The following is a 17,131-nucleotide window of genomic DNA, read 5'->3' as shown; positions in this document are numbered from 1 at the left end:
GCTCCAACCCCAGTTGTGGAACCTGATTCAGCCCTGAGCTACGTCTATTTTTATTTCTCAAGTGATGTTTTGGAAGTGCCAGTGCAGGGAGTAGTTATTTCAACTCAAATGTATTTAAAAAAAATAAAAAGATATTGGGCGTGGAAGGAACAATTTGGACAATGGAACAATGGATGGGAGTAGTAGAGCTAGGACTAACGCAACATGAGGTGAAATCTAGCCTCTTTCTCAAGTATCATGACGTTGCATCAGAAAAGTATCCATAAACATTCTGGTGCTCGCTACAGCTAACCTAGTCATTTCCTTTTGCGGGTGTAGCCTATTTTGCGACTCGTTTCTGACACAGGATAGGCCTAGATGAATCATTCTGGACCACATTTCACACTGTGTGCTTAGAGCTAACATGGTTCTTGCTGGCTGGATCCATTTGGGTGTATCAATCCACACCCAGTGTGTCAATAGCCCATGCTGAATTAAGTCCTATAAGGCCTGGAACTCAACTGTTATTACTAAGTATCTGTCTATTGTGAAGTATCTCACCGTACAACGATTAGTAACCATCTCTATTGTTTACCTTATTACAATTATTAGCCTAATTATCTGTGACTGACCTATGCTGTTCTTGGAACAAGGCTAATAAAAAATATCTGTTAGTACTACTAGCCTGGGGCGACAGACCACGTGGTACAATAACTAGCTAGAAGTGGACTATGGGTCCAGGCTAGGACCAGGCTAGGTCCAGAGTCCAGGCTAGGTTGATGTTACCTGCTTTTAGTTTAGCTTCACTGTCTTTCTACTGCACTGTGAGTTGATATTTTTTTGTTATTCTATTTGGTCTACTGCTTTATGGGGTTATAGAAAGGTTGGGTTCTAGTATTGGTTCTAGTATTGGTTCTAGTATTGGTTCTAGTATTGGTTATAGTATTGGTTATAGTATTGGTTATAGTATTGGTTATAGTATTGGTTATAGTATTGTCTTTTATAAGTCTAGTAGTATTCCTGGCAGGGTTATTATGTCACGCGTCTGGGATGGAGAATATGTCATCAAGTTCTGGTCAATTCTTCACTTGCTTGACCGGATCTATTTTTGTGTTACTTAATTGGCCTAGGCGTTGTCCGTCCTTTTTGAACAACAATGGACACTTTATTCAGCGCAGAGGAGGCTTTTTGGCACGAGAGAATTCGGCATGTGTGTACGTGCATGTGTAGAGAGGCGCAGGCTACAGCAAGTGTTTAGGACTTAGGCTTATCTACAGTAGTAGTGATGGGGGGAATTCATAGCTACGTATTCATAGCTACGTATCGCAATATTATTTTGGACGATATTATGTTGTTACTTTGACTCAAAATTGTAAAAAATATTTGTTGTTGCTAGGTAGCCTTTGCTAGCTCTGGTTGGCTGTACCTGTGCCCAAAATCCAGTATTCATCCTGTAGCTTGTTCTCCATCTTTTTTAAATAGTGAGCCAACATGTTTTTAGTAGGGTCGCACGATATATCGGTGAGCAGTTCACACCCAGTAAGTGTATGTCGTGAATCGCCCATAGATTTGTCCATATCGCCCAGGGCTAAGCTAGGTCTACTACTTCAAAGGATGGCTGATCAAGTGGTTATCTAAGACCAATACTGTGTCTGCCACTCCAAGGAACTGGAAAGGCTGACAAATTATGCCAATAAATGCCTGCTTTTCATCCGTCACAATGAAAAGAAGTAGGAAGAAGTGTTCGAGAAATGGTTTGAGAGTTCATCTATCATCCACCATCACTAAAGAGATGGGCTCTTGCAGTGTTGTCAAGAAACCCGTTGGTCTATAATTCATGTGTGGATACTGACATACTTATTGATTAGGGGGGGGGGGGGGGGAATGATGGTCATTGATTCCCAGACCTATGGTTGTCACGGTACCAGTATTGCAACACCACGAATCATGATGCTTGAGTTTCCATGACAACAAAGCACACGACTGAACTCTATTGTCCTTAAAAACCTGCTGTTTTAAAATTATTGTATGATGGGCCTTTTAGCTTGGGGGTGACAACAACGGGGTGTGACAACAGAAAGCTGGGGTTTGCAACATTAGGGTGAAAAAGACTTCACTTCATTATCAATATATGGTTATAGGCCTCACATTTCCTATTAATCATTGATTTATCTGGGTTGAGATCATAGTCGGTCTGTGATATGTTGGGCCCTGGCTGTAAGAGGCATCGATGCAGGAAGCTTCAACCGTTCCCTCTCGCCCAGCAGCCAATCAGGGCTCTCTTGAGTCGGATGAGGGAAGCCCCTCCTCCGCTCTACTCTCTCTCTCTCTCTCTCGACAGGCTGCTGCTGCTTTGTCGGGCTAGGAGGAAGACCAGCTATCCTTTTACAGTGAGCCTTTCAAATGATCCGAAGGGAAGGGAAGAGACTAAATAAAGGGGGGGAGAAGGATAGAGAGAGGGAGAGGAGTGGATCACGGAGTGGGCTGACCATGCGTCCAGGGCCTATAGCCAGAAACCCTCATGTGAGTCAAGGTGGCTTTTATCCTATTTTTTTTCCCCCCCTCCTTGCCTGCTGCTGCTCCCCTCATCGCTAGGAAGCAGCCCTGGTCTTGTGACACTTCATTGGAAACAAGGGCAGTGTGTGTCGGGGGGGGATTCTGTCTCGGAAGGCTGCGTTTTTAGACAGGCAGACTCATTCTGATGCTATATTAGTTTCTTATGGCCAATCGCATCAGCTCTTTTCACGTTGGATCTTTTTCAAAGCTGATCTGTTTGGTCATTAGACCAATTCGTGAAAAGACGATCAGAATTGGGCTGCCGATGTAAGCGCAGCCTAAGAACCAACCCAGTGCAGGGAGGAAAATGCCTGGCTGGTATGTTAGCTTTTCAGTGAGACAGCCTGTAGACTAGGCTGGATATATGTGTCTGTGAAGAAATGTAGTGTGTGTGTGTGTGTCTGTGAAGAAATGTAGTGTGTGTGTGTGTGTGTGTGTGTGTGTGTGTGTGTGTGTGTGTGTGTGAGACAGAGGGAGAGAGATGCAGAGAAAGGAGGAGCTGATGAGAGACCAAGGAGTGGATGGATTGTTGTGATGAATGCATGGACTATCTGTTTAAATGCCTGGACTGACCAATTTGTCTCTGTTGTTATTCAACAAACCAAAGGATAAAGATTTAATTTCATGTTGCAGTTGACTGGGATTTTCCCATGCCTCTTGTATGACTGTGTGGGTAGTTGGCCAATGTTTGTTCATTGAAAAAATGTGACGGTTTCTCTTCCGGTTGTCTGTGTAGCCTAATCATTCTGAATACTTCTTAAATGGCTTTGAGAATATGTGAATGCGACATGTGAATGCGACACGTGAATGCGACATGTTCAACGGAGGCACCGTGTCTTTCATCACTCCACGTGTCATTGAATAAGAATGTGTTTGTCTCCAAGATTACATACCGCAATGTTCGGTTGTAGGCTAATGCATTGACGAGGCCAAACTTTTGACTCCTTATGTTAAGAATGTCACAACATTCGGGTCACTAGCTAAATCTTTTTTTTTTTTATGATGGTCAGAGCGGTTCACGGGCTATACCTTGATATCCCAGGTGTATTGGGAAAAGGTCAGCTAGGTGTCTCGAGTATTTGTGGTCGTTTGGGATGCAGTGACGGTGCCTGAATGTAGGCCCACTGTCTTGATCCTGTACTACATCTAGTTATTTTGTTTAAACCGGGTGTCATTGCAAGCTTTTATGAGAAGCCTCAACTATACTGTGGTGAGCAGCCTTGTTTTTTTTTTTTTGCCTGTCCTAGAGTTTTTAAAATCATTTTCAGTGGAGAAGGCTTAATCGTGGGTCTGAGGAAACTCAAACTTAAATCTCAGTTTACATTGATTTATTATCATCTGCTCCAAAGTTGACTACTTCAGGACCAAGTCTGGCACAGTCTGGTTGTCAACCACCTCCAGGAAGGTCCAGGCTGGGTTATTTGTTGACTCCTCTGTCAATATTAGCCCGTAGTTCACTAACTTTTACAGTCTTGTTCGTTTGGCAGCAGTTGTTTTAGGAGTCTGTTTGCCAGGGCGTTGGTAGAGCTGCGTTTGTACACTGCCGCTCTGCTGCCAGTTAATTATTACTTTACAGCTAGTGGAAGACCTCTCAATGTTCTCTAGTCTTAGTTCTATTGAAGGGGTGATTTAGTTTGGAACAATACAAATCAAATCCAATTTTAGTGGTCACATACACATGGTTAGCAGATGTTATTGCGAGTAGCGAAATGCTTGTGCTTCTAGTTCTGACAGTGCAGCAATATCTAACAAGTAATCCAACAATTCCACAACAACTACCTACAACAACTACCTATACACATGCATCAAAGTAAAGGAATGGAATAAGAATATGTACATGTAAATACAGTGGAGCAAAAAAGTATTTAGTCAGCCACCAATTGTGCAAGTTCTCCCACTTGAAAAGATGAGAGGCCTGTAATTTTCATCATAGGTACACTTCAACTATAACAGACAAAATTAGAAAAAGAAATCCAGAAAATCACATTGCAGGATTTTTTTATGAATTTATTTGCAAATTATGGTGGAAAATAAGTATTTGGTCACCTACAAACAAGCACGATTTCTGGCTCTCACAGACCTGTAACTTCTTCTTTAAGAGGCTCCTCTGTCCTCCAGAGGAGAGGGGGCTTCTGTTTAATTTGATTTTAGCGTTTGACCAATCTTGAATACACAGCATAGCCTAGAGTAGGCTATATCAATACTTTTCTTAATTGAGGTACCACTGAAGTAGATTCATAACATGTTCAGAAACATTCTGTAGTCAGGACGGCTTACAGAGTATGAAATGTTTTATTGACAAAGACAAGCAGAGACATGACAGGCGTCAAAGCAGGCTGCCATGACAGGGCACCCGGGAGAAAAGTACTAGACATCTGAAGTACATTTTCTCAAATCTCTTTTTAATACCTGTTTTTGTTATATGTGCCTAAAAGAAAAATGGCTACAGTAATCAAATGAAACATATTTCACAACAGTTTGAGTGTAGAGTTTCAATAAACCAGTAGACCATATCTGGCTAAGCTTCCAGGTGACCAACTTAACCATGACATCAGTGTTGACACGAGACCACATGTACAGGTAGTTTGTTAGCGGCTGGAGTGTCCAGCAGGGCCTTCTCTCTCAACCTTTGGAGGAAACGCTCCCCAACTTAAACATAATGGATTCATACACAGACTGAATTAGTTTCAGAAACCAGCTGCAGGATGACCCCATATTCTATGATAACAGAGAAAGTATTTTGTTTTTCAAAAGCCCATTGGACGTCACTGTCCATTTTGAGCTTACAAACAAAACACACGGAAGCATATTTAAATACAGTTGCGTTCGGAAAGTATTCAGACTATTATTACTATTTTTATACTTTTAACTACTTTTACTTCACTACATTCATTAAGGAAAATATTTTCCTTAGTCTTATTCAGTTTCCAGTAACCTTTTAACTTTTTTTTTTTTGCTGACAAACCATGCATAATTATCGTTATGAAATCCCTTTATGGTCTATTGAAATCGAGGGTTCAAATTGAGACTGCATCAACCGTGTCAACCTTATCTCCAGATATCAGAAATTAATACGGGACTGTATAGATAAGTCGTTAGTCCTCTATGTAAACATCTTCTTCTATGGGTTCTTATGTCTCCAAATATCTCAAACCCTTAACCTTAAACATAATTCCTTATCTCACAATCAGATGGCCTCCTAAGGATAGCAACTATCTAGATTATCATGTCTTGGCGGCATTGAAATCTCCACCCTCATATTACTTTGACCAGCGGAAATGTTGACAATTTGACTTATTGTCCTCTCATTGTCTCTAAATAAAAATAGATACTTGACTTGTAATTGGTAGCACAAGTATTCACCACAATGAATTGAATGTGGTTGACATCTACCAATCGCATGATCCATGTCCCTGTGTTGTCTGCTTCGTCACAGTATATGGTCCTTTTTAAAAGTAGATTTTTTTTTAGAATAATGACACCTGCTGACCGACTGGTACTAAATGGAAGCCAAATATCATTAACCCATTGACGCTTCCAAAACCCCGTATCTGTGGAACAGGCATGAGTTTCCTGAATTAAATAAGTCGGCACTTACCTTTTTTACAATGCAAAAAATAAAGACTTCCTTTTCAAAATATGACAAATTCCGCTGGAAAAAAAGACTATCAGTGACTACATGAAGAATACTTGTATTTGTTTTTCACCTTTTTATATAACTAGGCAGGTCAGTTAAGATACGTTTTTATTTACGATGACCGCCTACCTCGGCAAACCCTAACCCAGACGACGCTGGGCCAATTGTGCGCCGCCCTATGGGACTCCCGATCACGGCCGGTTGTGATTCAGCCTGGAATCGAACCAGGGTCTGTAGTGACGCCTCTAGCACCGAGATGCAGTGCCTCAGACCGCTGCGCCACTCGAGAGTGTTCACATGAAACGGGTTCTCACAAAATGAAACGTTCTTGCCGGTTACAAATAAAACAGTCCTTTGCACAATGCAGGTAAAAACAATTTTTTTTTTACCAATTGTAAAATAAATCTGACATTTGCGCCATGCATTGGTATTATGAATAGCCATCAAGCTAACATTAAGTGTCAGTGCGAATTGCCATCATTTTTTAAAAAGAAAAACAAAGAATGCTCTTTCCTCACAAAATGGAACATTTTACCAGCTGCAAATAATATAAATCTTAAATAAATAATAATATAAAGCTTATATTCTGGGCTCTGAGGTACAACAGTTGAACTTTAGCTCATGAGGCATTTTACAAGTTATGTTCTTCAAGAATCAATGGGTATATATCATTAATTGCTAAGTCCAAAAACGGATGTAGCAACTGCAGATTCTAGCTTTAACATATATCCACCATGCCACAACAGGACGAGGAGCATCGGACCTCGTTGTTTTCAGCACAGCTTCTTTTCCCCCTGACATTCCAGCATCTCAACGCTGAACACCATCGCTCTTTCTCTGCTCACCAGGAACTGTATTATCTGACAATGCAGAGGATGAGAGAGAAGACTGACAAGATGGAGGAGAACAAAGCCACGAGGAAGCTGCGGGTGTGCGTGGCGACGTGCAACCGGGCGGACTACTCCAAGCTGGCGCCCATCATGTTTGGCATCAAGGCCAACCCGGATGAGTTTGAGCTGGAGGTGGTGGTGCTGGGATCCCATCTCATTGATGATTATGGGTGAGTTTGAGGTGAAGGTGGTGGTGCTGGGAGCCCATCTCATTGATGATTATGGGTGAGTTTGAGGTGAAGGTGGTGGTGCTGGGAGCCCATCTCATTGATGATTATGGGTGAGTTTGAGCTGAAGGTGGTGGTGCTGGGAGCCCATCTCATTGATGATTATGGGTGAGTTTGAGCTGAAGGGGGTGGTGCTGGGAGCCCATCTCATTGATGATTATGGGTGAGTTTGAGCTGAAGGGGGTGGTGCTGGGAGCCCATCTCATTGATGATTATGGGTGAGTTTGAGCTGAAGGTGGTGGTGCTGGGAGCCCATCTCATTGATGATTATGGGTGAGTTTGAGCTGAAGGTGGTGGTGCTGGGAGCCCATCTCATTGATGATTATGGGTGAGTTTGAGCTGGAGGTGGTGGTGCTGGGAGCCCATCTCATTGATGATTATGGGTGAGTTTGAGCTGGAGGTGGTGGTGCTGGGAGCCCATCTCATTGATGATTATGGGTGAGTTTGAGCTGAAGGTGGTGGTGCTGGGAGCCCATCTCATGGATTATGGGTGAATTTGAGCTGAAGGTGGTGGTGCTGGGAGCCCATCTCGTTGATTATTATGGGTGAGTTTGAGCTGAAGGTGGTGGTGCTGGGAGCCCATCTCATTGATGATTATGGGTGAGTTTGAGCTGGAGGTGGTGGTGCTGGGAGCCCATCTCATTGATGATTATGGGTGAGTTTGAGCTGAAGGTGGTGGTGCTGAGAGCCCATCTAATTGATGATTATGGGTGAGTTTGAGCTGAAGGTGGTGGTGCTGGGAGCCCATCTCATTGATGATTATGGGTGAGTTTGAGCTGAAGGTGGTGGTGCTGGGAGCCCATCTCATTGATGATTATGGGTGAGTTTGAGCTGGAGGTGGTGGTGGTGCTGGAACTAGTTTTTCCCGATCCACTGAAATCACAACTATTTGCAAATGTTTTTACAATGACCGTCATTGTTTATTTGCACTCTGAGGAAAAAGTGTTAATTGAGTAATCATGTCTCAAGTTTTTTTCTGATTGCTTGATCTGACCAGGAAAAACTCCTGTCCTTAATGAGGACCATAATGGAAATGAGTCGGAATTTGTGTTTTTAGCCGTGACTATATTTCGTGTTTGTTCATTTCACTTAGTGGAATCAACTTGATGTGTTTTTAATTTGTCTAAAATGTGTTCTTTCATGAATGAAATGATTGGTTTGACCACCTGTCCTCCTTTAGCAACACGTTCCGGATGATCGAGCAGGATGACTTTGACATCGGCTCCAAGCTGCACACCATCGTGCGTGGGGAGGACGAGGCCGCCATGGTGGAGTCAGTGGGTCTGGCGCTGGTCAAGCTGCCAGATGTCCTCCACCGCCTTCGCCCCGACATTCTGGTCGTCCACGGAGACCGCTTCGATGCCCTCGCCCTGGCAACGGCTGCCGCCCTGATGAACATTCGCATCCTGCACCTGGAGGGAGGAGAGGTGAGGGGATGGAGGAAGTGATGTCATGTATCTCAAGGTTTTTCAGGATGTAGGGCATATCTGTGTTGGGAGCTGAATATAACTAGATTAAATTATTGGTTGGCTCCCTCCACTTGTAGTTACCTGGTATTTGATATAGGACGTTTTTGAACTGTCGTTTTGTGTATTTTAGTTACTATTTACTGAGTTATTACCATAAAAAAATAACGGAGCTACCGAAAATACACAGAAGTCCTGGAAACCAAAGAAGGCAACATAACAGAGATAATTATGGTCTTGGTTCAATAAAAACAACTATTTGTTCCCTAAGGGAAATAGCAGTGCTTCAGACACTAAATAGCAGTGCTTCAGACAACGAACCGTCAGAGACCATAAACAGACTTTTACCCTGATGTCTGATCCTTTCCCAGGTGAGTGGCACCATCGACGACTCCATCCGCCACGCCATCTCCAAGCTGGCCCACTACCACGCCTGCTGCACCCGCACCGCCGAACAGCACCTCATCGCCATGTGTGAGGACCACACTCGCATCCTGTTGGCCGGCTGCCCCTCCTACGACAAGCTGCTGGCCGCCCATCACCGTGACGACTACATGGACATCATCAGGAACTGGCTCGGTACGTGTAGTAGTAACCTATCTGTTACGAATCCCTTTTGGCCCGACAGTCTAGGGGGGATGGTAATGAGACGTGTAACATAACTCATGCAAATTATAATTGTGACAAAGTAAAAGTGTGAACGAAATAACCAGGACAACTGAAATCTACCGTCAAACTCAAGGTTCATTTATAAAACACACGGTAATGGGGGGGAGCAGGAAAAGGGGCTGAGCTGGACCCAAGGAAAGAAACAATAAGCATGCAAAAACACCCCTAAGCTAGACTAGCCTACTTTAACAACAGCTAACTAACTAACCAAAAATACAGTGGGTGGTCCGCCCAGTTCTAACTAGTGTATTTAACAAAGTTCACCTACGGGTAGTGTATGCCCATGGGCGACTTGTCTTGGTTTCCCCTTTTCCCACCAGCAAACACCATAAGCAAAAACAATACTCACAGGAGATGACAAAGTGATTTGTAGGTGCTCAAACAAAAGAGAGGTTAAGACACAAAGAGAGAGTGAAACACAGAGATCTACATACATGGCGTTTACAGAGAGATTGAGCTCTAGAGCAAACAAATGATGGGGTTTTTAAACCATGGGGAAGGAACTGTGATAGGGTAGGAAACAGGAGGAGGTGTGTCTTCTGATTGAGGATTGATTGTTGACTGATTGGGGAGTGATGATTTTCACCTGTGAGGGGAGAAGGAGAGAAAACAACACAGGATACATACACACACACACAGGATACCTGTATCCGTAACACTATCCTTCACCCCTAAATCAGTGGCGGTCCAACTTTTTCAGCGGGGAACGCAGTTCAATGCGGCATACCAGACTAATAGCCAGGTTCCAGGGCCCAGAGTTTTTCCCGGTCAGGCAGGGAATAACAACCTCTGCTGTCAGTGTCATGCATCATGCAACCAAACTAAAACAGCTACAGTTTCTGCACAGCACCAGCTTTGAACTCCTATTTGAATATGCAGAGACCTCTTGGTCGGAAATAGTACTGACCTTGATGGCCTAGTCTGCTACAGTTACCTGGACTGAGGACAGTGATGGCGTTTTTGTTTTAGGTTTCATGGCCTGCCTTTACATCGCCACGGTAACAAGGTCCCTGTGTCTTTGTCATACAGCTAGCTATAACTAATGTTGGCTGACATTACACCCAACATGAACCCACTAGCATTTCAAACACGCACTCGTCAAATGACGCACAACACTTCAGAAACGGCATTTGAAAAGTCAGTCAGCATCCCAACAACTTGTCTTCTCGAGATACTGGTAACGCACGCTAACTTGGAGCGTGAGTAGGCGATGCCCTGGAGTGCGTCCATGTGACCTGATTGGTTGGAATGAGGTGGAGGCTTGAGTAAAAGGGTGATTGACAAGGCTGCAGGCCAATCGGGTTGAAAGGGCCAGCCTTTTTATTACAACCTTTAGGACAGTGGTATAGTACATATTAGAGGTTGACCGATTTATGATTTTTCAACGCCGATACCGATTTAATCGGCCTATTTATTTATTTATTTATTTTTAAATACAAAAAAAATACACAAAAAAAAAGAAAGAAAGAAAAGATTTGTAATAATGACAATTACAACAATACTGAATGAGCACTTATTTTAACTTAATATAATACATCAATAAAATAAATTTAGCCTCAAGTAAATAATGAAACATGTTCAGTTTGGTTTAAATAATGCAAAAACAAAGTGTTGGAGAAGAACGTAAAAGTGCAATATGTGCTATGAAAGAAAGCTAACGTTTCAGTTCCTTGCTCAGAACATGAGAACATATGAATGCTGGTGGTTCCTTTGAACATGAGTCTTCAATATTCCCAGGTAAGAAGTTTTAGGTTGTAGTTATTATAGGAATTATAGGACTATTTCTCTCTATACCATTTGTATTTCATTAACCTTTGACTATTGGATGTTCTTATAGGCACTTTAGTATTGCCAGTGTAACAGTATAGCTTCCGTCCCTCTAGTTAGCGCGCGCTAACTAGCTAGCCATTTCACTTCGGTTACACCAGCCTCATCTCGGGAGTTGATAGGCTTGAAGTCATAAACAGCGCAATGCTTGACGCACAACGAAGAGCTGCTGGCAAAACGCACGAAAGTGCTGTTTGAATGAATGCGCCTGCTTCTGCCTACCACTGCTCAGTCAGATACTTCTATGCTCAGTCAGATTATATGCAACGCAGGACACGCTAGATAATATCTAGTAATATCATCAACCATGTGTAGTTAACTAGTGATTATGATTGATTGTTTTTTATAAGATAAGTTTAATGCTAGCTAACAACTTACCTTGGCCGACTGCATTTGCGTAACAGGCAAATGCCTGTGCCTTGTGGAGTGCAACGAGAGAGAGGCAGGTCGTTATTGCGTTGGACTAGTTAACTGTGAGGTTGCAAGAATGGATCCCCCGAGCTGACAAGGTGAAACTCTGTTGTTCTGCCAATGAACAAGGCAGTTAACCCACCGTTCCTAGGCTGTCATTGAAAATAAGAATGTGTTCTAACTGACTTGCATAGTTAAATAAAGGTATAATTATTATTTTAATCTTTTTAATCTGCAAATCGGCGTCCAAAAATACAGATTTCCGATTGTTATGAAAACTTGAAATCGGCCATTCCGATGAATCGGTCGACCTCTAGTACATATACCACTATATAGTACAGTAGCTAGTACCTTCGGCATGGAAAGATGTGGAAAATGTGTTAAAATAATGTTCATAGATTTCTGGGGCTTTTCGCTAGTCCCTATGGGGCAGCTCGGGGGTTTGAACTTGCAATCTTCCGGTTACTAGTCCAACTCTTTAACCACTAGGCTACTCTGCTGCTCCAAGTGGTAGCAGTAGACTGTTGACTTCCCTCTGTTCAGAAAGTACTAGAATGCTGAGAATGTTCTAAATGACATCCACAGGAGACAATGTGAAGGAGCACGACTACATCGTGGCCCTGCAGCACCCGGTCACCACCGACATCAAGAACTCCATCAAGATCTACGAGCTGATGTTGGACGCCCTCATCTCCTTCAACAAGAAAACACTCATCCTCTTCCCCAACATAGACGCAGGTCAGTGGTGATTGTTTTCTTTTTTTCTCCCCCCGTCTCCCTTTCCTTATTTCTCTCCTCTTTGCCCCGTCATATTACGCAACCACACACACACACACACACACACACACACACAGATCGTGGAGCTGGAGGTACAGTGTCAGCCCTCCCTTGGTCAATAGTGTGGGAAGGCTGCTCTGTTGAAGGTATTTGCTTATCTAGTTCAGCTGCAATCCTTCAGTCTGTCTCATGATTAGGGCTAGGACTGGTTTGAAGGGCGTAGAACTTCCTCAGAAAGAATAAGAAACCAAGTGACCAGTACTTAAAATCCGACTGTAGACTGTGTAGGAGTCGGTTAAATTAGACATCCCGCAGTCTTCTCTGTTCTGTCTTGTAACCCCTGACAACCCCTGTCCCGTCTCCGTGATGACCCCAACAGGAAGTAAGGAGATGGTGCGCGTGATGAGGAAGAAGGGCGTCGAGCAGCACCCTAACTTCCGGGCGGTGAAGCACGTGCCGTTCGAGCAGTTCATCCAGCTGGTGTGTCACGCTGGGGCCATGATCGGCAACAGCAGCTGTGGCGTCAGAGAGGCCGGGGCCTTCGGGACCCCCGTCATCAACCTGGGGTCCAGGCAGACTGGGAGAGAGACTGGTGGGTGGGTCTACTGAAGTCAATGACCATTTACCAGGTGGTCTAGAATCATGGGTTTCGTCCAAAATGGCACCCTATTCCCTTAAGTGCTTGAATATGGGCCCTGGTCAAAAGTAGTGCACTAAATGGAGAAATGGTGTGCCATTATGGAGACAAGCGTGGCCTCCATTTGGAGCAGACTAGGGGGCCTACTTGTGGTTACCAGTCTTACCTTTTCATTATACATTTCATGGTATAGTTCTTAATTGAAGGTTTTGCCAGTACAGTATGAGTGTTTGGCGATTGCTTTGTTGTCATTCTTCCAGTCGTCCCATTACGAATGCTTATAGGATGTTGAGCTGTATTTTCTATTCCCAGGTGAAAACGTCCTCCATGTCCGAGACGCAGACACTCAGAATAAGATCTACCATGCCCTGGAGCTGCAGTTTGGGAAGAGATACCCCTGGTAAGCATCATCGCATAACCTCTAGAAAAGGGGTTATTACAGGGTTATAACAAGTTGCAACAGGGAGACATCACCCAGCACAGAAGCAGAGAAAATGTCTAACTGGCCTCTTGGAGACAGGGCCTTTTTATATCCTAATCAGACAGCACCAAATGTTCTGGAAACACCAGGCCGAGAGGTCTTGTTGAAAGACAAAACAAAAGTGAATTTTTCAGCTGCTACAGAATCCGTGTCAACGGGATGTCATCATTACAATACAACAGTGAATAATCAGTGTGACCTCGGTCCTTGTACATCCAGTCTGGCGTCAACCACCGTCAACATATGAGAATAATCCATAACGTTCGGTATCAAGTCTAGTGACCACCAACCTGCACCTTGAGTATCACAATCAGAACACTGGAAAGTGTGTATTACAGAACCTCTGAACTGAACTTAAAGGTCAACTACCCCTTAGAACCAACGTATTTGGTTTCAAATGGCCTATGTGGCATTGATACGAGTCAAACATTCATTGATACGAGTCAAACATTCATTGATACGAGTCAAACATTCATTGATACGAGTCAAACATTCATTGATACGAGTCAAACATTCATTGATACGAGTCAAACATTCATTGATACGAGTCAAACATTCATTGATACGAGTCAAACATTCATTCTAGTGTCAAAATCGATTACAAAGTGTAAAATAGGATCATTTTGGTCAAAGTCCGTCTCGTCCAAAACGGAGTTTGTCGCGACATACTGGAGAGTTGGGGATGGATTACAATCTTGCCCAGTACACTCTTAACAGAAGAGAAACAGCAGTGCTGATTGTGCCCTATCCAATCGTAGCAGCCAGAACCTCCCAGACAGTGAGACGGGCCTGCCCATTACTCAGCACCTCAGACTTGTTTACGTAAGAGAACATGTCGCCAATGTCATGTTGAAATAACCCTTGACCCTAAGCCTTTTTATAGAGTGGCCACTTGCTGATGTGTTTCTTCGTGTCAATCACTTGAGTCTGCCACTTATTTGGGCAAAATGAGAATTGAGACGATCAGAGTGCACTTGTATCCCAACTGGAACATAGTGTCCCCCCCACAGCCTGTTTTGTAACATCATTCCCTATTAAACACTGCCAGACAGGCACACTCTGGTAATGGTTGGAAAGTTGTAAAAAGCAAAACCTCGCCAGTGACTTGATTTAAGCTGATTGTGGCCTGGCTGTTCAATGTGCCCGACGGCTACTATTTTCTAGCTTCATTGGAACTTAGCTAGCTAGCAAGTGATTTTTAAGGCACTGGTAAACAGTGTGTAGCTTGTGCTTTATTTACCATAGTTTGACAGCTTGCAGATGATGAAGTTGTAGACACGTTGTTGTTCTCAGAAGTCAGTCCCGAGCGCGTAGCCACTCGATAAACTAGTCAGTGCCCAGCAGAGAACCGATCATGCACATTTTGTTTACTTGAGAAATGCTGCACCAAACACCTTTTAGCTAGATGTCAACTTGAGCGACTAAGACCTTCTCTGCAAAAACTTCTAAATAAATGATAGATGAATTCCTACTATTTAAATATTTTGAGGAAGTGGCTATGTTGTTGCTACGGTTACTCGGGAGGGACAAACAACAGTACCTGCCACGGTACAATTAAGCAATATGGCCGGATGGGGTGCGGTATGGCCAATATACCACAGCTAAAGGCTGTTCTTATGCACAACGCAACGCCTAGTGTCTGGATACAGCCCTTAGCCGTGGTATATTGGCCATATACCACAAACCCATGAGGTGCCTTATTGTTATTATAAACTGGTTACTAACATAATTAGAGCAGTAAAAATCCATGTTTTTGTCATACCCGTGGTATATGATCTTATATACCACAGCTGTCAGCCAATTCGAGGCTCGAACCAACCAGTTTATAATATGAAAACATTACACACCCACATCAAACCACAACTCATTTTGCTTCAGTCATTGCCGCTAGCATTTCTTAATGAGCAATCATCAAAACGAGGCCAAATCAGTGCAGTCACCCTTTAAGTCATCTACTTATACCTTTTTAATAAAAAAATATATATATATTTATTTATTTGCGGCAGCATTGGCTCTTTCAGTGTTTCTTATAACTGATATTTGGTCTACAAGCTAAAATCCTCTATTTTCATAGTAACCATCAAATTGCAATTTTTCATAGAACGGAAATCTCACTAAAATTCCCCTCTTCATCTTGTGTGATTCCCCCATCCCCCCCGCCCTCTTCTTCATCCTGTGTGACCCCCCCCCCCCCCAGCTCGAAGATCTACGGCGACGGGAACGCGGTGCCTCGCATCCTGAAGTTCCTGCAGACCATCGACCTTGATGAGCCGCTGCAGAAGACCTTCTGCTTCCCCCCCGTCAAGGAGTGGGACATCTCCCAGGACATCGACCACATCCTGGAGACTCAGAGCGCCCTAGCCGTCGACCTGGGGGGGACCAACCTCCGCGTGGCCATCATCAGCATGAGGGTACGGTGGTAGGGGTGAGGGGGGGTTGGAGAGGGGGGGGTGTGAGGTGAGGGTTACACCGCATATTAGATTCTATTATTATTTATTATTATCTTATTAGTCGTGATTGGTTAAAACCATAAATCATCTTCCTGGTTGTCCATCAGCAAAATGAACACGCAGTACATTACACTATCCATCTATTCTCACACTGCCGTGTGCTTCCAACATTTCTATCTAACCATCCATGTGTGTTCATTATCCCTCTACACCCAACTAGTTCCGGTTTGTAATGGTGCTGGATATTGATGTATACCCATAACCACCAAAGATGGAACTAGAAAAGTTTCAGATAAAAAGATGATGTACAGTTGTAGTCGGAAGTTTACATGCACTTAGGTTGGAGTAATTTAAAACTCGTTTTTCAACCACCACAAATGTCTTGTTAACAAACTATAGTTTTGGCAAGTCGATTAGGACATTACTTTGTGCATGACACAAGTCATTTTTCCAACAATTGTTTACAAACAGATTATTTCACTTAAGTCACTGTATCGCAATTCCAGTGGGTCAGAAGTTCACATACACTAAGTTCACTGTGCCTTTAAACAGCTTGGAAAATTCCAGAAAATGTCATGGCTGTAGAAGCTTCTGATAGGCTAATTGACATAATTTGAGTCAATTGGAGGAATACCTGTGGATGTATTTCAAGGCCTACCTTTAAACTCAGTGCCTCTTTGCTTGACATCATGGGAAAATCTAAATAAATCAGCCAAGACCTCCACAAGTCTGGTTCGTCCTTGGGAGCAATTTCCAAATGCCTGAAGATACCACATTCATCTGTACAAACAATAGTACGCAAGTATAAACACCATGGGACCACGCAGCCGTCATACCGCTCAGGAAGGCAATGTGTTCTGTCTCCTAGAGATTAACGTACTTTGGTGTGAAAAGTGCAAATCAATCCCAGAACAACAGCAAAGGACCTTGTGAAGATTCTGGAGGAAACCGGTACAAAGTATCTATATCCACAGTAAAACGAGTCCTATATCGACATAACCTGAAAGGCCGCTCAGCAAAGAAGAAGCCATTACTCCAAAACCGCCATAAAAAAGCCAGACTACGGTTTGCAACTGCACATGGGGACAAAGATCATACTTTTTGGAGAAATGTTCTCTGGTCTG

The 17,131-nt window shown here is 43.3% G+C and overlaps 1 protein-coding gene across 5 annotated transcripts in view; it reads left to right on the top strand.

The window, feature by feature from the left end:
- Positions 1-17,131, top strand: part of gne (glucosamine (UDP-N-acetyl)-2-epimerase/N-acetylmannosamine kinase) — a 32,502-nt gene that overhangs the window by 6,014 nt on the left and 9,357 nt on the right. Inside the window, exons 2-9 of one of the 5 annotated variants that reach the window (XM_090187401.1) lie at positions 2,321-2,502; positions 7,021-7,232; positions 8,470-8,716; positions 9,127-9,334; positions 12,248-12,400; positions 12,819-13,031; positions 13,389-13,476; positions 15,755-15,968. In XM_090187401.1, coding sequence (XP_090043527.1) covers positions 2,383-2,502; positions 7,021-7,232; positions 8,470-8,716; positions 9,127-9,334; positions 12,248-12,400; positions 12,819-13,031; positions 13,389-13,476; positions 15,755-15,968 — 1,455 coding nt within the window. In that variant the 5' untranslated portion in view covers positions 2,321-2,382. Of the gene's footprint in view, positions 1-2,320; positions 2,854-7,020; positions 7,233-7,870; positions 7,945-8,035; positions 8,110-8,469; positions 8,717-9,126; positions 9,335-12,247; positions 12,401-12,818; positions 13,032-13,388; positions 13,477-15,754; positions 15,969-17,131 lie in introns of those variants that run through there. The other 4 variants (XM_036933587.2, XM_036933586.2, XM_090187402.1 and 1 more) reach the window with 4 other exon arrangements.

The sequence above is a fragment of the Oncorhynchus mykiss genome, chromosome 10 (genome assembly GCF_057628025.1).
Source record: "Oncorhynchus mykiss isolate SJ-2025 chromosome 10, ASM5762802v1, whole genome shotgun sequence".
Taxonomy (NCBI): domain Eukaryota; kingdom Metazoa; phylum Chordata; class Actinopteri; order Salmoniformes; family Salmonidae; genus Oncorhynchus; species Oncorhynchus mykiss.
The sequence above is the reverse complement of the archived record's forward strand: the minus strand, read 5'-3'. Positions and strand labels throughout refer to the sequence as shown.